The sequence below is a fragment of the Chiroxiphia lanceolata genome, chromosome 24, assembly GCF_009829145.1.
Source record: "Chiroxiphia lanceolata isolate bChiLan1 chromosome 24, bChiLan1.pri, whole genome shotgun sequence".
NCBI lineage: Eukaryota > Metazoa > Chordata > Aves > Passeriformes > Pipridae > Chiroxiphia > Chiroxiphia lanceolata.
In genome coordinates, this window is record NC_045660.1 from 3,329,649 (window position 1) to 3,346,698 (window position 17,050).

General features: G+C 49.1%; 1 protein-coding gene across 5 annotated transcripts in view; it reads right to left on the reverse strand.

Annotated features, from left to right (window-relative positions):
* Positions 1-17,050, reverse strand: part of PHACTR4 (phosphatase and actin regulator 4) — a 64,610-nt gene that overhangs the window by 28,943 nt on the left and 18,617 nt on the right. For 4 of the 5 annotated variants that reach the window (XM_032710275.1, XM_032710273.1, XM_032710272.1 and 1 more), the window contains one exon: positions 11,807-11,853. In XM_032710275.1, coding sequence (XP_032566166.1) covers positions 11,807-11,822 — 16 coding nt within the window. In that variant the 5' untranslated portion in view covers positions 11,823-11,853. Of the gene's footprint in view, positions 1-9,878; positions 9,933-11,806; positions 11,854-17,050 lie in introns of all 5 variants that reach the window. The other variant, XM_032710277.1, reaches the window with a different exon arrangement.

Here is a 17,050-nt window from a genome sequence, read left to right on the forward strand (position 1 = left end):
TCCTCGCCACAGTTCAGGAATTAAAAGAAACTGCGGATCAATTCGGGTCGAGGCACTTTAATTCGGCAAGGAAAATACTTTTTGCAACTGAAAACTCACATAAAATCTGAAATTTTAAACCACAGCTTCAGGTTCACACACAGAGAGGAGGTTTAAAAGCTTCCTCTCAAATGTACTGTGTTTTTACAAGCCATTTCTGCCAGAGTAAATCTAACAGGTAATTACAGGTCTGACCTCCTTCTATTGCACAAATATGCCTTTGGAAACAATGTGGATAAATATTTGCCCAATACAAGAAGACGACTCCAAGAGGAACCATTCCAGTTTATCAACTTTGTGATTCATGTTGATACAGGCTTTATTCTCTATTTCAGGAACAAGATAACACTTAGGAAGTGCATCTGGCCAAGTGATGTTTCATAGATCTACTACGGGCCACCCTAAACAGTGGCAGGGCCAGACCACGGGTCACACCCAGACAAGAACCATCAGCAAGACACTGAGTGAGTGAACCTCAACTCCTCAAATATTGACTCTTGCTCAACCACTGAGGTGTCTCTGAGCAGCAGCAGCGAGGCTCAAAACTGAAACACCAGTAAAAGACTGCTGGTAACGTGATTAAAGGGGTTGTGTTGTGAAACGTCCCCTCCTGTTTTGTGCCAGCACCGAGAGGCCTTGGGAAAACAAGACGGTGGCATCAAGAGAACAGGGCACAAAAATCAGATGTCACCATTGTGTCCCAGGCCACACAGACCCCAGGTCCCCCAAATCAAGTGCTGTTTACACATCACTCTGACTCACAAGTGCAGAGACAATGCCATGGGAATTGTTTACGGTGTCAAGGTCGTTTCATATAATTAAAGGAAATGTCAAGAGATGAGATAACACCAACAGCTCCGAAGGTACAGCTGATCTAACCTTGGAGGAAGCTGTTTCTCCCTGAGCTGCTCCCCCTCTTGCACACACGACCCTTCACACATTCCCAGATTCCTCATTTCACGTGATTTCACCTCATTCCCTTCCTCCTGCATCTGTAGAGCACCAGCAGTGACCAAACCAAAACAGCGGCCAAAAAAAAAAGGTTCTGAGAGACTCAAATAACGCTTCCCTCTCGTCCCACCTGGCAGGGCTGGGCATGGGGCTGCACAGTGGGGAGGAAATGGGGTTAAATTCACAGGATCACAGAATATTTAGGGTTGGAAGGGCCCTCTGGAGATCATTCAGTCCAACCCCCCGCCAAGGCAGGGTCACCCAGAGCAGGTGACACAGGGACATGCCCAGGTGGGTTTGGAATATCTGCAGAAAGGGAGACTCCAAGCCCTCCCTGGGCAGCTGTTCCAGAGTTCTGACACCCTCCATGGAAGGAAGTTCTTCCTCCTGTTGAGGTGGAACTTGTGTTTTAGTTTATGGCCATTGCTCCTCGTCCTGTTGCTGGGCACCTCTGAACAGAGCCTGGCACCATCCTGACACCCCTTGGAAATATGTCATAGAATGTTTAGGGGTTGGAATGGACCTTAAAGATCATCTCTAGTCCAACCCTTTTATACCTCCCTCTACACCTGGTTGCTCATTGATGAGAACCCCTCTGTCTTCTCCTCTCCAGACTAACCAGGCCCAGCTCCCACAGTCTCTCATCATCTTTGTGGCCTCTGCTGGACCTTCTCCAGTAGCTCCACTTGTCTTTGTTACACTGCAGAGACCAGAACTGAACACAATAAATTAAACCAGACCTATTTCTGAACCACAGACCATCAAGGAGGGGCTTTGAAGCAGCAGCTCAAACCCCCTGTTGAACAGCCCTGAGCTTGGGGAGAGTGAGCTCCTCAAATATTTACTCACCCTCCCAGACAAATTCTGCAGCATAAGAGTTATAGCACACGACTATTTCAAGTATGTCAGCAAACAAGCTCCCAGCCAGCCTGCTGGGAGCTGCAGTCCCACCTTCACTTGGATGCAGAAAACCCCCAGGACAGCAGGGTAGACAGAGCAGGATTCACCCCACTCCTGCCCAGGGCAGCCTTTGGGAGCCTCACACCTGAATTAAACACCTTGAAACAGGGGCTGGGATCAAAGGATGATGTGATGGCATCCACAGAGCTCCACTCTGCACCCCCATGGCTCTGGGAGGTTACAGCACACGCTTCCCTACCCTCAAAGAGGGAACACTGCTGATTAGGGAGAAAGATTTGACAGGAGAGTATCAGCAGAAACTCCCTGCTTGAGATCTAGAACATACCAGCCACCAAAACTCAAGTTCAGGGGTTTTCAGCTTGCAGGAAGAACAAGCAAGATCTACAAGAAGTTCAAAGAGAAGCCACTGAGAAAAACAGTGGGAAACACTCGGATGAATTTATTTATGAGGGCTCTGTGCCTCCTCTATCAGACCACGTTCAAAGGTGGATGAAGGAAAGTTGAAATCCGTGGCTCCAGTAAGAGGATTCCTCAAGAGCAGTTACAGCAAGGATACCCTGGAGCACAAATATGGTGCACGAGAATTAGGGTGTATAAACATAAATATTAAACCATTTTCTGTGCAATTCAGGGTTGAAATCTGGAGTTTGCTCCTGTGCTGGATTCCCATCTCAAAAAGCTCATGGAAGGCACCAAATCCCTGGGTGTGAGAATTATCCCAGGGCTTCCCCTCAAGCTCCCTGGAATTACAGGTTACAATGATGACATCTAAATCCATCACCTTATCAGCAGCAGGGCTGGCTGGCCCCTGGGCACCTAAACTGGCCTTAAAAATCCCAGGTGGCCCCTTGGCTACACCAGCCCCCATGTCCTCTCACTGCCTTCTTTAAGGCAGCCCAGACACAGAGTCATTAACAACCCCAAAGCCCATTTCTGCTGGAAATGAGCTCCTTGGAGCTTCCAAAACAATTCTCAGCTTCTTCAAGGGAGTAGGAAAAAAAAAAAAACCTCACCAAAAAACCTGCAGTTTTTAAATGAGATCAGTCTTTAAAACAAAAAGAATCAAAGCTTGGAAACTAAAAGCTGACTGACCATTTAATAATGGAACTTTCCCATATTTATGGAAACTTCTGGTTTGGCACAAAAACATCTGGTCATTTAGTGGGTGCTGTAGAAATCACTTCTACAGTGATGCTGAAAGCAAGAGGCCTGGTTTAGTGGTAATTGAGCAGAGAAAAAAAGTGTTTTCCACAACTCTGAAACCCAAACTCTAGTTCTCACTGGAGTGTGGGGCTTCACCGCTGCACCAGATGTGGTTGTCTTAAGTCACTGTGTGTTTTGTCCTGCTGCAACCAGCTGTTGTAGCTTGGACCTGGCAGCGAGAAAGTCGCTGCTCCAGCTCATCCAAACCCTGCCTGGAAGTCAGGCCACTCAAAGCTGGAGGCCTGTGCCCAACAGGAAAACAAACCCATCTGTAATGACCACCAGCCAGTGCCTGAACACACATCATGGCTCTTCTCTCTCCCCTCTACACCATGGTTTTGGTTCCCGGGTTTTCCTGACACTGGTTAACTTGTAGTTATTCCCGACTGCTTAAAAACAAGCTCAAGATAATCCCTTCTAAACCCCCCCCCACCAGCTACTTTTGTTTAGAACAATCACCACAGGCTATCACAGATACAAAATGGGACTTTCAAAACCAGAGCTGATTATTCCCTGCAAATAGGATGGCCCAGAACTGTGCCTCAGCCACAGGAACTCACTCAACGGCAGATCCTTGATGCCAGGAAGGTGTGACGCAGGGAAGTCTCCTTTTAAACTTGTCCTTGTTCTTCAGTTCTTTTCCTAAACATTTATTTAGGGATGGGCTCAAGGGATCTTTGCAGTGCAGGAGTGAATGGCTTCGGGAGGCAACAGGGTGTTCATTACCAAATTAATTTGCTAAAAACGAGCTGGAAAACACTGCCCCAGACACCGCCTCCCAAAATTAACTCCAGGAAGCCTCACCAATACTTTAACCTGACCAGGAAAATGAGCAAAAGCCCTGGACAGATAGGGAGTGCCAAGGGTGCCACACTGACTCCTATAATCCCATTACAGAGTTATCCAGAGCACACAGTTTGCTCAATATCTGAGAGATAACAGGATTAACTTCATGTTCAACATCATTTCAGCCTAATAATTGCAGAATCACTCCTAAGGCCGTAATGTCATTGATTCAACAGGGGATTCCCATCACCCCCCATGAGTCCCAGCCTTGAAAGCCCCTTCATTAGCGTCAGCATCTACAGTTAATTACTTGGGAGAGATTTTCCTTTCCTCCCCCAAAGATAAACTGTAACTTAACCCCTGCAACACCCAGTGCTTGGGCAGAACAAACTCCTGCCTTCCCTGCAGGAAGAGACAGTGTTTGCTTTCCTAATCACCACTAAAGTTTCCAAGATTTAATGTTAAGATCAAAGGGCTGGAGGTGGTGGTGGTGGTGGTGGGGCAGCTTTTTCATCATTTTGGTTGAATTTCAACGAAAATCACAGCACAGGTTGGTTACAGTCCTCTCAAAGATCAAGGGTCAGGCTCAAATCTCAGCCCAACTGCCTTCCCGGGGAGAAGGTGTTGATGTGCCGGAGCCTCCAGGAGTGGTTTTCCTTGCCAAGCCATGACTCCCTGCTCACCTCGCCTTGGAAACCTTGGAAACGAGTCCCTTGGTGCAGCCGGGCTGGGGAAGGAAAGGGAAAGCACACAAAGCAAACAGCACAGAGCTGCTTCCGAGCCCGCGGGGGAGCAGGGAACAGGAACCGGGATGTGGCTTTCTACAGGATTCTTAAATGGAGCACAGAGTGTTATTAAATTCCACCTTTTCAAGTGCAGAGGGAGGCTTTCGTGTGGACGTGCTACACCAATTAGGCCAGTCTTGTTATGCTGGCACTAAGCCTGACATGGTGCTGAATCAGACCCCACTGCACTGCCCATGAAAGCCACAAAATCCCTGAATGTGCTGAGCTGGGAGGGACCCCCAAGGACCATCCAGTCCAACCCTCAGCCCTGCACAGGCCCAGCCCCAAGAGTCACCCCCTGTGCCCCAGAGGATCAGCCAAACCCTCCTGGAGCTCTGGCAGCCTTGGGGCTGTGCCCACTGCCCTGGGGAGCCTGGGCAGTGCCCAAACAGCCTCTGGGGGAAGGAGCTTTTCCCAATATCCAACCTGACCCTGCCCTGACACAGCTCCAGCCATTCCCTCAGCTCCCGATGTCCACGGCCGCTGCTTGGCTGCACCTTCATGGTTTGTTTCTTCCCCCACACGCAAAAGAGGGAGGACCCCAGGGCTCTGCTCTTGCACGGGAATATCCTACAGCAATGCACTTCATAGAATCACAGAATGGTTTGGATTCAAAGCGACCTTTTAAACCCCATCCAGCCGGTGGGACGTGGGCAGGGACACCTTCCACAAGCCCCCTCCAACCTGGTCTTGGACACCCCCAGCGATGGGGCAGCCACAGCTTCTCTGGGCAGCCTGTTCCAGGGTCTCACGGCCCTCGCAGGGAGGGATTTCCCCTCAGGATCCCACCCGATCCCGGTGAGTGCGATCCCATTCCCGGCTCCCGTCCCCGCTCCCTTTGTCACCGACCCGCCTTCGGGCCGGTGACGAGCGCCCCCTGGCGGCCCCGGCGCGGCCCCTCACGGGACAGACCCTCGGACGCCGAGGGCTTTTCCATCCCAAATGATTCCGCGATAAAGGAAATCCTACGTGTGGGATACGCCAGCGCACAAAGCTTGAGCTTACACGGCCTTAAGACAGGCTCTAAGAGGCACCAGGACCCGCTGCAGAGCCTAAATCTGCAAGGCTCAGCTCAGTACCTGAGCACACCACACGGGTTGAGCAGATCTGTGAGGGGACATTTAGCAGCTGGTAGTTTTCGTGTACAAGGGAATACGAATCTATTATAACCCAGACAGTAAACCCTTTAGAAATCTTAAAATCTCTGCTTAACAAAGCAAGACAAACCCAGGCTGGGTTGAAGAACATTGTTCTCCCCCAAGCAAGTCGCAGTTATCACTGGTCCCATCACAGCTGGACAGGTCCAGCCTGGGAAAAAGCCACCTCTGGGTTCTGTTTCAGGAGACAAAAGACACCTTCAGCAATCAGAGCCAGGCTCCTTTCCAGGACAAATGGGCACCAAACAGATAAAGTGATGACGCTGGCAGCGACAAAATTCAAGTGTTCGCACTGGGACTTGCAGCTCAGCACCAGCCCCAGGGCCTTGGGAGCAGCTTTGTCCCACCAACAGCTCAGCTAACACCATGTACAGCTCACAAAGGCAGCAAAGTAGTGAGAACATTCAGCATTTTGTTTTTAAAATGGCCAGGTTTGCCACTCAGTCAGGACACATTGCTGCTGTGTGAAGAAACAGTACTAATAAAAAAAAAATCCCTTCATCTATACTAAACCTGTTTGCCTCTGGTTCCAAGCAGGCTCCTCTCCTACGCCCAACCCCAGTGAAATCAGCTGCTAAAATCTCTGGACAGAAGTTACAGGCAATGTTCCAGGAACAAGGTGAATTTAAGGTCCAACAAGTTGAAAATAAAAACTAGAAACTCTGGAAACCTGTGCCCCCCTCCCCTGCTCCATGTCCTACTTACTGAGCCACGGGAGCTCCACACTCATTGTTTCAAAGGGAGTTGCCCTGAATTACCCCAACGATTGACTACCTCCTACAAGGTCTTATCTCTTCACATAAGGAACAAGATCGCTCAATTCAATCTCGAAACACTTCAGCAAACACAACGGTTTCTCACTCAGCATCAGCCTTTGCTACTGTCTTGCTGCAGCCTGGAGGCCAAAGCACTTCCATCCCAGCATATCCACAGCTGAGCCACAAACCCACAAAAACAGAAGAGTTAACCTCTGCTTTCCCCCAGGTAAGAGATATGGGTACACACTACACAGCCATTCACCACAACAGCTCCAAAAGTCACTCCAAATGGGGTGTCGCGGAATTACGAGGTCTCTGGCAGGTCAGCAAATAATCTCTGTAAAACATTTGGCTCGTAGCTCGGGAGGGAAAGGTAGCAGAAATTCAGACACCTCCTCAAGTTATTCATGGGGGGGGGAAATTATTGGGTATAAAATGCCACACCAAGTAGATGGATGGCTGAGCTGAACCACTTGCAAATGCAGCAGGAAGAAAACCAGCACTGACATCCCATAGAGTGCCCCAAGCACCCTGACAGCACTCAGCACATTAATTACACGAAGAACTAGAGCAAATTTAAGAACAAAAGGCTGTCAGGATAACGTCCCAAAGCATTTTGCTGGCTTGTCAAGTGCACTCGACTTATTTACAATAATGCTTTCATGCAGGTTAGCACCTTGTGCTTCTGCACCTTGTTTAAAAGTCAAACAGTCTCTCCATCAGTTCCTCCCTTTAAATTTGCCTAAGGAACAGTAGGAATTTGCCTTTCTGCCTGCTTGCAAATTAGCACACATCAACTGTAATTAAAGGGCTGATCTCAGGCACTTTGGCCACTTTGGCTCTTGTGCTGTATCACAGGGACACATAACGTCCAGGATCTCAGAGGGAAGTGACAGCTTCTATGTCTTCCTCAAGGAAAAAGCTGTTCTTTTATTCTGGAATAATTTTATTCCAGTGTCTAAAGGGGCTCCAAGAGAGCTGGGGAAGGACTTTGGACAAGGGCCTGGAGGGACAGGACAAGGGGGATATTGGGAAGAAATTCCTCCCTTTGAGAGTAGTGAGGGGTTAGAGTGGATTTCCCAGAGAAGCTGTGGCTGCTCCATCCCTGGAGGTGTCCAAGGCCAGGTTGGATGGGGCTTGGAGCAACCTGGGCTAGTGGAAGGTGTCCCTGCCCATGGCAGGGGGTGGGACAAGATGGGCTTTAAGGCCCCTTCTAACCCAAACCATTCCAGGATTCTCTGGTTCCCATAATGGTTTTGAACCTCTGAGCATCTGAAGGTATAGCTCTGATTTTTGGGGATAAAAATGGGAACTGGGTATCCAGCCAGGCATCCTGCTGAGAAAAAGCAGCAGAGCTGGTGGCATAAGAACTAAGCACTCCCATTTCCAGCCCTTTCCCCTACTCAGACTATATTTGGAGGCCATGCCTCCAGAAGCAGCAGATTCACATCACACTGGTTTCCTTCTGAGGCACGTAGCCCAGGAGTCAGCTCAGATGCTAAACCAAATTACTTCTTTGTTTGCACAAAGGTGAAGGACTTGAAGAGTATTTCCTATTTTTAGTAGGAAAAGAATTGAGGAAAAAAAGTAGCACAGCAGGAGATAAAGGGGATGAAAGTCAAAGGGGATGAAAGTCAGCCTGGTATAAGGCAGTAACTGCAGAAGATTCTTAAAGCATCCATAAACTTAGTATTTCCAGTGCTTTTTTAAAAAAAGCAGCTTTGGGTTGGAGCCTGTGTGTGCAAAGGCTACTTCACTGATTTCCCAAAACGCTTCACAGTTGTCCTACAGGGATTTAAACCTTTTAGGGACACTACTTAAAGGTTCCTATCCCAATACCTGCAGAGGAAGTGTGTAAGCACAGGCAGAAACTGTCAACAGAGCACCAAAGTACAGCAGGTCAAAGGACCCAACAGCAAACACCTCCCATGAAAAGGCATCCCAGGCTCCCTCTGAGGCTGTTCATTAATGACTTCTCATTACTGGGCAGGTGAACTGCAGGTTTGCTCCCACATTAGGTGGATCCAACACGGCAGCAGAGCTTTCAAGGAACCACAGGCACAAGGTGAGTCTCATCCTGCCAAGCACAAAGCTCCCGCTTCTTCAATATTTTGCTTTTTAAGATCTCACAGACTTACAGGCAGATGAAATACTAGACAGAACACAATCCCCTGACAAAGAGAAAGGTCCAGACTTAGCTCAGATCATGGTAAGGTGAGTGAGTGGTCTTGGGAGGGGGCCTGGGCAGCAGATGGAACAGCAGAAACAGGCTCCGAAAATAGAGCGTGATCCTTCACCCGCATCACAGGAAGGATTTGAAGAGGGGAAAGGTATCCCAGTGACATTTCCCTTCAAGAGAACCCTTGTGTAGGTGGAACCTTGAGGAAGCTGGGCCTGGCAGTGTGTGTATATTTAGATTTCATTTATTCCTCTCCCAAACCTCCGTCCTCCCACCTGCCCCAGCTCCGCTGACTCCTCGGGGGCAGCACTGCAGAGACCTGACACAGGATCATGGAATCACGGAATGGTTTGGGTTGGAAGGGACCTTAAAGCTCATCCTGTTCCACCCCCTGCCATGGGCAGGGACACCTTCCACTAGCCCAGGTGGCTCCAAGCCCCGTCCAACCTGGCCTTGGACACTTCCAGGGATGGGGTACCCACAGCTTCTCTGGGCAAACCTGTGCCAGGGCCTCCCCACCCTCACAGGGAAGAACTTCTTCCCAATATCCCATCTAAATCCACCCTCCTTCAGCTTAAGGCCATTGCCGTATGTGGCAACTTAACCAACAGTCACTTGCTAAGGGCCACATCCCAAGATTTGCCTGAATTTTCTGTATATCCTTCTCTACACTTGAAAAACAACTCAGGGTAGGGTTGAGAGCACACTTTAAGCTGCACACCTGTTCTAAAAAGCCATGTATAGACAAGCTCTGAAACTTCACTGCAGCTGCCTGCAGCCCTTGCTTCCACTCGTCCTCGGGGATGAGCACGAATTAAAAATCTGAAGACAACAGCAAATTTCATTTTTAATTAGCCAGGGCAGCCAGCCAAGGAGGGCTCCCCCACCCACCCATGGCTAGTGAAGCCTGACAGCTCTAAAGGATTTATGCTTCCCTGTGCATTCCCAGTGGCCATTCCAAGCACAGCAGCTCAAACAAGCGCCAGCCATGCAGCATTTGAGTGCAGTTAATATCCAACCAGGGAAGGACAGCAGTACATCCACAGCACCAGGCTTGGAGGGAACAAAGGGCACGGACTTCAGCTCAGCTCTGCCTTACCTCATCTCCGGGATCAAGAGTCCTGAGCTTAGCAGCACTTGGAGAGTGAGAGTCCTTAAAAGCAAAGGAATTTTAAGGAAATTATAATAGAAGACCCATCTGCTTATTCTGCCTTTAATGTGGAGCTCTTGGCTCTCAGCACTTAAGGAGGCAACATGTAAAGCTTCTCAACCAGCTGTGTGGGGTGTCTGTGCATGCAAAGATCCAGTGCAGATACTCCATCCCAAACTGGCACAGTTCAGGTAGTTCAGAGGGAAAGGGGAGGTAACTCTACTTAAGCTGGCAAAATGCAAACTGAACATGAGGCTTTTCACATCCCAGGGCACCAGCACTGCTCAAACCAGGAGCTAAAGCTCGCAGTCACCCCAACAGGCTCCAGCCCTGTGTCCCAGTGATCTACCCCAAAAATGGGGTTCAGCTGCACATAAAATGGGACACAAAGCTTTGTGATGTGAACACAGCTGGCTGCTGGCGGCCCCAGCACAGGCTGAGACCTGGGGAACAAGCAGAGCTCAGTGTTCATGGAATCACAGACTGGTTGGGGTTGGAAGGGGAGCTTGAAGATCATCCAGTTCCACCCCCTGCTGTGGGCAGGGATACCTTCCACTAGACCAGGCTGCTCCAAGCCCCAACCCAGCCCTGATGTTGCTCAAAGCCATCCCAGTAATTCAAGGCTGGAGAGATGGAAACTGGCCCTGCTCTGCCTGTGCCCTGTCCCAGGGCTGACAAGAGCTGCCACCTCCACAGTCACTGCTCCAGTCTCAGCTGCCAGTGCTACACTTCACCCTCCTCCTCCTCCTCCAGAAGTCATCACTTGGGATTAGTTTGCCACAAGCAAATCAGAAGGGAAAGCAACCACCACAGATTAAATGTTCACCTTACAGGCTGACAATTAGAGGGCACAGCAGCAGTTCTTGCCACCAGGACTACAAGCACACCATGATTTTATGCAAGAACTCTCAGCTGGTCCAGCCAGGCCACTGGGCTCCACCAGACCAGCTCTGTAAGAAGCCAAAAACTGGCCTTCATCTGCCCCACCAAGCAGCCTTGCCCTGCTGCCAGGAAACATCCATTTCCAGGGTTTTCAGGATGGCATCACCTGACTGCACAGAATAATGTAGAAATAACGTTTATGAGTTAGAAGTCACCAACTGCAGCATTGTGGTCCAGAAGATGTGAGGTCAATATGCTTCACAAACTGGTTTGCCATGGTGCAGGCAAGAGCTTTCATGCAAATCTCATGCCAGTGGCAGGGAAAAAAATGGCCACTTAACTCAGGGGTTTTTTTAGCCACTTTAGGCAAACAGATGGAAGAGCTATCTATTCAAGGCAATCTCTAAGCCAAAAATCTGTGAGTTTTAGTTACAGCCATATCCTCCCATCAGTTAAACCTACCAGGGATGAGTTTACTTGCCTCAGGGCAAGCAGCACACAGTGCCTAAAGCAAGAGCTTTAATGCCAAATTTTAATTAAAGAAATCCTGTATCTATTGCAAGACAGAACAGCCTAGAGAAATAAATACAGAAAAAGAACTCAGGAGCAACCATGAGCTGATCCTCCTTTATGGCTTGTTCAAACCAGCTCATTGCTTTTGACTCTTCCCTGCTAAGAAAGGGGATGTTACTTGTTTTCAAGAGCTTGGGACAGCCAGCAGACTTGTATTCCAGGGTTCAGAGATGGGAAATTGCAAAAAAAAAAAAAAAAAAAAAAAAAAAAAAAGATCTTCCAGATGTACAACAGAGCTTCAAATCAGATCTGGTCCACACCACAGTACAACTGATGCATCTGCCAAACTAGATAGTTTTCTAATCACCTTCTACACTTCAATTGAAGACACCAAGTTTAAAGTCATCAAGTCCTTTATGATGCTTAACCAAGGAACAAAGAACAGGTTCACAACCCGTGGTAAGACATCCAAGAGTACTCACCAGTGTTCTCTTCCATTCCTTTTGCACACTATCTTCCTGAGCAATTCCTGCAAAAACAAGAAGCAAAAAAAAAAAAAAGAAATCAACACACAAATTGCAGTTCCAAGCGTGACCAAAGCTCAGATTATTAGTTTCATTTCTCTATCAGCTCTGCTCAGCCTACACAAAACCAGCATGGAGGGAACCCAAAGCAGAAATCCTGCCCCAAACCAGGAACAAGAGTGTGGCATCATCACCCCTCTTTGAAGACATCAGTAGCCTCTAATCAGACACACGCTGAGCTGGAAAGGAAAGAGAAGCGAAATTAAGGTGCCGTAATTACAAAGCAGCAAATATTTGTTCCCAGGGAAAACATTCCACATCTGCCTCTTCAGGAAGGGATGTGCCTGCTGTAAAAGGGAACAGCTATTGCTTATCTAGCAAAGGCAGCACAGCACATGCACAGGAAGTATTTCAGATGTCACAGCATCAAGGCACTTCTGAACATAGGGGGGTGTGTGTGTGTGGGAACACAAAAAAAGAGGAACCAGGATTTTAGCAGCAAAGCCAGCTTTTCTCTGGAGAAAGTTCTGAAAAGGAGGTGCAAGAGGAACTAAGTTTGGGAAAATCAGGTATGTCTTGATTTTGACAGATTACGCAGCACAGTAAAAACAGGGGGGTTCTGCCCTGACAATCCTGCAGTTCAAACTAAGAACCCCAATCAGACACACCAGCAGGCACAGCGTGGGGTGACCGAGGAAGAACCACAAAATAAGGTTGTTTCCAGTGTCGAGGAGTCAAACCCAGACTTAAACCACAGCCTCCCACCTTCCCTCCCAGCAGCAAAGCAGAGTTTGGTGGCTGTAACTCCACATCAGATCAGCTGGATCACCCTCATGTGACAACCTGCTGAGTGTGCAGCACGTGCTCAGCCTGCAGAGAGCACGGGAGCATCCCGGGGCTGCCGAGTCAGCAGGGACAGCCCCACCACCCCACCCCTGGGAGTTCTGCCCAGAGGGGCATCTCAGCTCTGCTTTGCTCAGCTCTGTGGGCAGAAACACTTCTCTGGATGAGGCAGCCACGCTCCAGGGTACTGCTCCCTGCTGCAGCTCCAGTACCACCACAGGGATGTTCTTGGATGGGGTGAAAGACCTCGACAGAGCCATTAAACCCTCAAAGCAGTGCTGATGATCCCAGCTTTAAACAGGTCAATGAAGAGAAGGGCTCCTGGGTGGCAAGTCAGTCAGGAACATCAGCTGATCTTGATTTCAGAGGCAGACTGACACCAGTCACTTGAGCAACACCCTCAGAATCCCTACAGCTTAATCCATGAACACTGGCAAAATTAAAGTTAACTTTCACATGCATTTGGGATGTGGTTTGGTACATCCACATGCTGCACCAAGGACACCACCTGCAAGAACTCAAATGAATGAGTCACAGAATCATCAGGGCTGGAAAAGCCCTCTGAGATCATTGAGTTCAACCATTACCCCAGAACAGCCTAGGCCACCACTGAACTATGTCCCCAAGTGCCACATTCATGTGTTTTTGAGCACTTCCAGGGATAGTGACTCCACCACTGCCCTGGGCTGCCTCTTCCAGGGCTTGGCAACCCTTTTGGTGAAAAATTTTTCATTACTGTCCAATCTAAACCTCCCCTGGCACAACTGGAGGCCATTTCCTCTCGTCCTGTCCCGTGTTACCTGGGAGCAGAGCCCGACCCTCACCTGGCTCCACTCTCCTGTCAGGGAATGCTCCCCACTGAAGGCAGAAGGACCCATCATTCCTTCCTGCCCCTTCATCAAACCCTTCTGGGAAGGGAAAACAGAAGGAAAACAAAAATCAGCCACCTCAAAGCCTACTTGAACCTCAGTGCAGATGACAGAGCACTCCCACTCCCCCAGAGCCACCAGGGAGCTGGGTTTAATTTGCCTTTCAAGGGCATTCCTGCACAGGCTGCTCTGTGCTTTGCATATTCCAAGGGGCACATTTGTGCCTGGAATACTAATCCTGGCAGCCCCCATCACTGCTGGACACTCACTGTACCCAAGGACATCTGTCACTGCCTGACAGCACGGCTGGAAGCACCTCAGTCTGTGCTGGGAGGATCCTTCTGAGCAAAACACTAAATCCACAAGATCTGGTTATTAATAGAATGAGCACAAAAGGAACACTGGGGGAAAAAAAAAAAAGTGATGCCAGGTTAGAGGAAGAAGGAGCAAAGTCCAGGCTCCCAGAGCATTGCCACAGGCTGCCAAAGCAGGAACACACAGCTCTGAGGAACAGGCACTTGCTCACCAAAGGAATGGATTAAGCAGTGCAGATCCTGCTGCCAGCCTTAACTAGGGCTGGCTAATTGGGAAGCTGGGTTGAGATAACCTGCCCTGCAGAACAGCAATTTGCTTTTATCCCCAGTTGCTGTCAGAGGTTTCCCAGATACCTAACCCTGAGAAAACTCGGATTTTTCATTTCCTCCGGCGTGACACACGCCACAGCTCTGAATATTCATGTGCTCCGAGTGCTCACACATTCCCGGGGCCTGACAGCTGTGTGAAATTCCTGTGTTTCCAAGAGTTCCCGGCACAGCTCCGGACACTCCGCAGCCCCTCCCGCTCTCGCCATCGCAGCGGCAGAACCGCGGCCTTTGTCTGCCTCGGGACTTCAAACACTCCACGGGGTTTTTTTTCCCCCGGCTCTTTGTACCAGTCCAAGAATATATCCCTGTTCCATTGACCCGGCTTTGAACTCCCGGCAGCAAGGTGATGGCTTTTTTCCAGCCGGGCAGCTAATCCACACACAATGGGAACTCGCTGCTCCGTGGCCATGCTGGAGTGTCTGCCACAGTTTTCCACCCTGTTTCTTCAGCCTTAACACACTCCCTTCTGCACGGGGAGCTTTGTCTCTCCCAGCTCTGTCACATCCTCCCGAGGGTGCAGCCCCCAGCAACACAAACCAGCCCAAATCCACACCCTGGCCCTCCTCCCATGCCTTCCCACCCATCCCTTGTGCCAGCACTGATCCACCCACCTTGGGAACGGTGAAAGCTGACCCAGATGCACCCCAGGCATGTCCAGAGGAGTGGGTTGGGAAGGACAGGACCTCACTGTCACACCAAGGTGCCACTGTTTTTCCAGCCTCTGGCAATCCACATCCATGAGCTTTACCCCAGCTTCCCCCCTTCCTCATGGTCTAATTTTCAGTGACCCTTGCCCAAACCTCTGGAATAACAGGCATTTAGCTTGCTCCAGAGTGAAGCTCATTAGCTGGACCCCTCTGTCCTCACTGCTCATCTCTTCCAGTAACAGGAGCTTCCTTCAAAACACTATGGGATGTCTCCAAAAGTCCTGCTAAAACTCGAGCCAATGTTGGTTGTTTTTCCCAACTGAACTAGAAAACTGACAACTCTTCCAAGCAGAAGTGGCACATTACTTCTCCACTGTGGCTGCCAACAGGGTTGCCTTAGGCATGGAAAGGCCCTTTCCATGCTGGCTCAGCTCTAAATCATCATCCAGAGAGGGACCTGACAGCAGCTGGGCAGCAACCACAGGGCTTTTACTGTAATGAGACACAAAACCTGAGGCTGTCTTGGAAAAAAAACAAACGTGGGGGAGAGAAAGGATGCTCTGATAAGGATCCAGAATTATAGCCATCAGTTGGAGGGAGAGGGAAAAGGAAGGGTTAGCAAACACCCAAGAACAAGGTCCTGTGCTAATACAGACCATGACCTGTGAAATTAAACAAGCTCACCTGACAACTCCTAGAAGATATTTAATTTTGACCTGATGTGGTGCTACCAGCAGCCAACAAACAAATCTAATATTGTAATTCATGATGCCAGTTCAAGCCCTTTGCTTTACACACTGTTTAAAAATGCCATTGCTACAGCAGCACCCAGAAGGCCAAACCCCCTGCAGGTTCCCACTGGAGCAGATGGCAGGAGCCCAGGGAGGGATTGATGCTGCCTGGAAGAGCTCACCATCACAACAGGACCATGTGGACATCAGGAATAAGGCCAGCTGGGAGATGGAGGCCAGGCACTGAGCAGCCTCCTCTTCATCACGCAGGGGAACGTTCCGAGCCTTCCCCATCTTGCCAAACTCCACTGGGATGGTTGAACCAAACCATCAGGACTCTTCCCCAGCTGTTTCTCAAGGGCCAGACTCCCAAACCTGCCCCACGGATCTCGCTGCCCCCATCCCCTTTTTATAAAAGCAACGTAAAAAAATAAAAATCAATTCACCATTGTCTTCTCTCCCCAGTCAGTTACTCATTCTGGGAGGGCAGATGAGTGGATTTTCACAAAGCTGAGATAACTCCACCTAATGCCATGGGTCTGCTGGCCATGGAGCCCCACCAGGTCCCCCAGGGGGAGGGCTAAAGAAGCTCATTTTATCTGCCAGGCACGAGATTAAGAGCGTGGTAAACAATATTAAAATTTTGTTCCATAAAACAGAATAACTCAACAGCACCAAAGGGTTCTCCCAAGGGACAGATTTCAGCACGAGTGCACAAGCTGGAGCTTAAACATTACAAGGGAAATTCTTAAAAAAACCTAAACAGATCAACCGTGGCAAGTACACTACTATAGAGTACAAGACAAGGTGTGAAGGTATAATTAACCTCCTGTTGGATTGAGCAGTACAGAGGAGAAAAGATTCACAAGCCCTTCTTAAGGTCAGTGGATGCCAAAAAGCTCATCTGTTGATCTGACCTCACTTAAAACCAAACCAATTCCACCTAAAAACCATAGTTTGCTCATGTCCTTCAGTGATATGGTTTGAACATCACTTGCTACAAAGGCTGGTTTTAAAATCCTTCCGAGCAGCCTCAGCTGACCCAGTTTGTTCTGCACCAATCACACACGGAGCAGTGGAGAGGTCAGATGGAGGGAAATCACAATATTCCCCCCCTCAATAAAACCACACAGATTAAACCCAGTTGTTCTCACAGCCCAGTCTGGCAACATGTCAATTAACGGGGTGCACCAGTAATTAACAGCCCGGCAGTTTCCCTCTCTCTTCCCAAGGATCCCAACACTTCAGGCATTTCCACACTTGTTGGGAAGCAACAGCTTTGATCAGGAACAGAGCAGCTGGTTAGCACAGGAAAAGAGTTTTGTGGAAGAAGTGGGGGGAAAAAAAAATAAAAAAATCAGACAATATTATAACAACTCTACAAGCACCTGAAATAGAAAACTGGAATAACGAGGATCGAGAAACCTCAGTACAGTTGATATCACAGCCAGTGAAACCAGCAGCTTTT